The 5,262-nt window shown below is 55.7% G+C and overlaps 1 protein-coding gene across 1 annotated transcript in view; it reads right to left on the reverse strand.

Annotated features, from left to right (window-relative positions):
• Positions 1 to 247: 247 nt before the first annotated feature.
• The window catches only part of LOC114072830 (membrane progestin receptor gamma-B-like), a 6,496-nt gene continuing 1,481 nt past the window's right edge, over positions 248 to 5,262 (reverse strand). Inside the window, exons 4-7 of the mRNA XM_027910667.1 lie at positions 4,940 to 5,066; positions 2,812 to 2,908; positions 2,035 to 2,176; positions 248 to 1,000 (exon numbers count right to left, since the gene is read on the reverse strand). Coding sequence (XP_027766468.1) covers positions 771 to 1,000; positions 2,035 to 2,176; positions 2,812 to 2,908; positions 4,940 to 5,066 — 596 coding nt within the window. The 3' untranslated portion in view covers positions 248 to 770. The remainder of the gene's footprint in view (positions 1,001 to 2,034; positions 2,177 to 2,811; positions 2,909 to 4,939; positions 5,067 to 5,262) is intronic.

A 5,262-nucleotide genomic window follows, 5' to 3' on the forward strand; every position in this document is an offset into this window, starting at 1 on the left:
CAGAACATTCCAATTATCCCCCGTGAGTGACCCCAAAGCCCAGAGGGGTTTGAAGGTTTGGCTCTCCCGTGTCAGCCCCTCCATCCCAGGGGCCATCCAGAAACACCCAGGAAAGGATGGAATTGCTTTACCAACATGGGAGCTCAGCTCTCCCCCAGGAATTACTACCCTTTGTGCCAGATTTAGACCCCAAACCCAGCTATGCTGGAGGAACAGCCCACGGATCCTGAGCCTTCCAGAATCCCTTTTTCCAGGTATTGATCCGAACCAGCTCATTTGAAACCAGTCCCCCAATCCCACGTCTGTCAGGCACTGAGGTGGGGTTTAAGGCCGTGTAAGGTGGATATTTAAGGCTTCAAATTCCACAATGATGCCCCTTGGAAGGTGAGAGGAGGAGTCAGGGAGCCCTCGTGCCCCCCTGGGGGTTGTGGCCATCCCTCCAAAGTGGTGCCATCGGTGTCACCACATTCCCTGTGACCCCTCCCTAAGGCACACCCGGCGAATCCCCACTGCTTTGGGAAGCGGCAGCGCTCCTGCCCCTTTCTCCAGATAAAAATTCAGGATATTTTACATCTTCCCCGGGATAACAACTGGATTTAAAGCGTCTCCCAACCCGTTTGCAGCGTCAAAGCTCAGCGGATAAAACCAGTGCAGCTCCTCGAGCCCGTGAGAAGATCATCAGTAAACACTGGGAGCAAACAGGCTCCTCCTGCACACCAGCACCGTGCTGGGTGTGGGTGGAGCAGCAGGAATGCCCCCAGTCCCCAGCCCTAGTGGGGTTTGTCCCTGTGCAGAGGCTCGGGGATGAGGGGCAGGGACGCGGCGCTGATGCCGATGACGATGAGGCTGCCGGTCACGCACACCCCCACGGAGCACAGGGTCTGCAGGGAGGAGGGCAGCAGCACCTGGCTGTGCCTCTCAGCCATGTCCCTCAGGATGGCCTCCATCTGGAAGTGCGTCCCCAGGATCCCACACACGTGGAAAACTTGGTGGCTGTGCCCTGCAAGGAACGAGGGGATGTGGTGACGGGAGCACACCTGCCAAAGGGCACCCCAGAGCGCAGGGTCAACCCAGGGCACAGAGAAACCCAGGATACGAAGACCCAAAGACACAGAGAAACCCAAAAATGCAAAGAACACAAAACACAAAAAGAATCCAAACCACAAAGACCCCAAAACACAAAGACCCCAAAATACAGAGATGCCCCAAAACAGAAGGAAGGGACAAAGCACTCGGGGAACTCCTTGGATGTTCAGCTTGTCCAGAGAAGCTGCCCCATCCCTGGAATGTCCCAGGCAAGGTTGGACAGGGCTTGGAGTAACCTGGGCTAGGGGATGGGATGGGATGGGATGGGATGGGATGGGATGGGATGGGATGGGATGGGATGGGATGGGATGGGATTTAAGGTCCCTTCCCACCCACACCATTCCAGGATTCTGTGATTCACTCAGACACTCTCCACACACTCTGCCCTCCCTCTATTGCCTTTAAATATTTACTCTACTAATTCCTGTGGCTTTTATCATCCTGCACAGAGCTCTTCCTTCCCAAATGGAATGGGAATGAGGGATGTGTTTGTGCCGCAGTCCTGGCGCAGGGATGTGCCCAGAGCTCTGGTTGTCCGTGGTGTGGCCGAACAGGGAAAACCCCAAAGGCGTCCATCCCATCCCATCCCATCCCATCCCATCCCATCCCATCCCATCCCATCCCATCCCATCCCATCCCATCCCATCCCATCCCATCCTATTCCATCCCAGTTCCTGGTGGCTGCTCCAGCAGCGCCCTGAGATGGCACCAGCTCAGGAGTTTTCCATGAGAAATGAGCATCTGGTGGGCGTGAAACCCTCCGTGGAAGATTTTGGAAGCAAAGCATTCTGCACAAAATATCCCCCAAAATATCCCCAAATACACACAAGCTACTGCCGTGCCCTGTCCAGAGAACCCCCTGCCACGTTTCCAGCAGGGAACACGTGAGCTCCTCTGGCAGCCCCTGCTGCTGCAGGCAGGTCATTCCCGGCGTTCCCGAGGACTCACCGATGTAGTCGAAGGTGCCTGGTGCCAGGCGCTCGGGCAGGTGGGTGGCGAAGATGAAGCAGGTGAGGAGGGCACAGCCCGTGTGTTTGTAGTGCAGCAGGATGGAGCCCTCTGAGCAGCCCTCCAGGGCACACAGGTACAGCTGCAGCCAGGGAAAAGCGGGATAAATCATTCCCGGAGCAGGAACAGCCGTTCCTGGACCCACAGCTGCAGGACCACCCCCCCTCGATCCCACATCCCACCTGCACCCAAGCACATCCCAGCCCTGCATCCCTGTCCTGCACCCACTGCAGCCAAATTCCCACCCTGCCCCAGCTCAGCCTGGAAAAGGCACTTTAGAGCTTCCAGAGGCAGGAATTTTCCATGAAATTCCAGCCCTACATCCCTCTCCACTGTTGCCAAATTCCCACCCCTCCGGTTCAGCTACTGCAAAAAGCACTTTGCAACTTCCAAAGGCAGGAATTTTCCACGCAAATCCCTGTCCTTACACTTCATTGCAGCCAAATTCCCACCCTGTTCCAACTCAGCCACTGGAAAAGGCACTTTGCAGCTTCCAAAGGCAGGAATTTTCCAGCCTGGGCCCTTTGAAGTCAAGGAATCTGCCTGTCAGTGGGCGCAGGAAAAAATACCCAAGTCCCTTTTCCTGCCGGGGTTTGTTTGCCTTTAGAAAAATAAAAGCTTGGCCCGTTTTCCCAAATGTTTTCGGAGTAAGATGAGGCAGCTGATATTCCCAAGGCTGCAGCAGGCCAGGCTGGGGGAATCCCATGGGATACACACCCTGTAGAAGAGGGGGATGCTGTCGAACAGGTAGGGGTACACGAAGGCCAGGGTGCGCCAGGCCTTGCTGAGCCGGGGCCTCTCCACCTCCAGGAACCTGGGGAACAGACGGGAATTCCGTATGGAACAGCGGGATACACTGCACTCTGCTGTCAGGGGGGCTGATCTGCTGCCCACGGATCTCCCCATGGATGTGCACAATTAGAATCCTGGAATGGTTTGAGCAGGGACAACTTCCACCGGCCCAGGTTGCTCCAAGTTCATCCAACCTGGTCTGGGACACTTCCAGGGATCCAGGGGCAGCCACAGCTTCTCTGCCCAACCTGTGCCAGGGCCTGCCCACCTCTCAGCCAAGAATTCCTTCCCAATCTCCCACCAACCCTGCTCTCTGGCAGTCCAAAGCCCCCAGGGATGGTGAAGGTGCCTCTGCTCTGTTCTGCTTCATTTTCTGGGTGCTGAAGCTCAGCCCAAGCCCTGCCCAGGGTGTGGGTTTGGAGCTGCTCCGACAGCATTGCTGTGCTGGGCAGGGGCAGGAGCAGGAGCAGGAGTTGGAGCAAGAACAGGAGCAGGAGCAGGAACAGGAATTGAAGCAGGAATTAGAACAGGGACAGGAGCAGGAGCAGCAGTGCCCAGCCAGGCCCCTCCTGGCACCACCTCCCATTGCACAACCGGGTTCTGGCTCCACTCCCACCCAACCCCACCTTGGAGAGGCTGCTGTGACCAGCCCGGGGGATTCCAAAGGGAATCCCTGTGGTGGGAATGGGTGACCCCATGGGGGTCTCAAGGACACTCTTCCCTCCCACCATGGGCTCCACCAGCAGCTTTACTGGGCCACACTGGGCTGGTATCTTCAGTGTTCCTGCTCACCTGGGGTGGGGGTGAGGATTTTTTTTTTTTTTTTAATTTTTAATCTTAGATTTGATGGATTCACCTCAGGAAAATTCTAGGAGACAAGAGCTCCCCTAAAGAAAATTCTGGAGCCAACAGGAATCCCTGCTCTCTCACACCCCAGGGATTGGTTCTCACATACCTGTACTTACAGTTTGGAGTAGAAGGGATGCTGACAACTAATTTGGTGGGTCAAGGATTTTTTTTAACCAATCCAAATTACTCTGGACCTGATCCCGAGCTGCTGATGCTTCCCTAGGGTATCTCCAAGTGGGAAGCACCGGGATTAGCACACGGTGAGTGGGTCTTGTTTGCTAAACCTGCCTAATGAGACACCAGAGAGATGCACGAGACAGAAATAAGAGGGGAAAGAGAGAAAGGGAGAGAAAGAAATGAGGAAGAGGAGGAAAAAAATGCCAAACCCCAAGACAACACAAAATACAGAGATGTCCCAGAGATGAAGGAAGGGATAATGCCAAAGAGCTTCCCGAAAAGCCTCAGGGAAGGACCTATCAGGAATGAAATAAAAACTGACCGAGTGAGAGACCCAGCACAGTCAGATCCCACCCTGGGAACCAGCTGGGTGCTTTGGACATGCCAGTTATTCCAAACTAATGGTCTGATGCCATCCAGGAACAAAACACGGCACACACAGCACTGGCTGTGCTTGGAGAGGGATCCCAGGGGCTGGAGAGTCCCCCCCACGCACAGGAACACACGTGGGCACCACCTGCAGCATCACCAGGGGCTCCCCACTGCCAGGGGCAGGGTTAGGTGAGATAATGGGAGTAATTCCTCCCTGGGAGGGCGGGCAGGCCCTGGCACAGCTTGTCCAGAGAATCTGTGGCTGGTCCACCCCTGGAAGTGTCCAAGGCCAGGTTGGACAGGGCTTGGAGCACCCTGGGCTGGTGGAAGGTGTTCCTGCCCTGGGATGGCCTGTGAGATCTCTCCCAATCCAAACCATTCTGTGATTCCATGAATTACCTCTTGAACTTCCAAAAACTAAAGCTCCTTCACTTTTATCTTGCACTTTGGATCATCCAGCACTCCCAATGCCAACACAAACCACGTTTTCCAAAAATCCCCTCCTTCCCTCTTCCTGAACTTCAGGCTCCCACAACCTTTGACTGATCCCCTTTGTTACTAACAGTAATGACTAATAATGATTAATGCTGATGTAACCCCAATCCCAACCCTTGCTGAGGGCTCTGCAGCAGCCCCAGGGGCAGCAGGAGCTCACCTGGAGTAGCAGGACAGGCTGGTGCTGACCACGGTGTTGAACACGGCCACGGGGACGTAGCAGTGGTGGAAGGTGGTGCCCACCCATTCCAGGGGGAACACGTAGGCTGAGTAGGCCAGAGCAGACCCTGGGATGGAGCACGGGTTAGTTCCAGACCCTCCCCACCCTCCTGGGCACGGCTGGGAACCTCCCAGGTGGTGCTTGGGGTTGGGAACTCAACTCTCCAACGGGGAGACACGGAGAGGTGGAGATGGTGCTCCAGCTGTGCCCTCACCCAACCCATGCCCTCACCCATCCCATGCCCTCACCCATCCCATGCCCTC

Source organism: Empidonax traillii, unplaced genomic scaffold, assembly GCF_003031625.1.
Source record: "Empidonax traillii isolate 1590-97213 ecotype Southwest subspecies unplaced genomic scaffold, ASM303162v1 scaffold4093:size10145, whole genome shotgun sequence".
Taxonomy (NCBI): domain Eukaryota; kingdom Metazoa; phylum Chordata; class Aves; order Passeriformes; family Tyrannidae; genus Empidonax; species Empidonax traillii.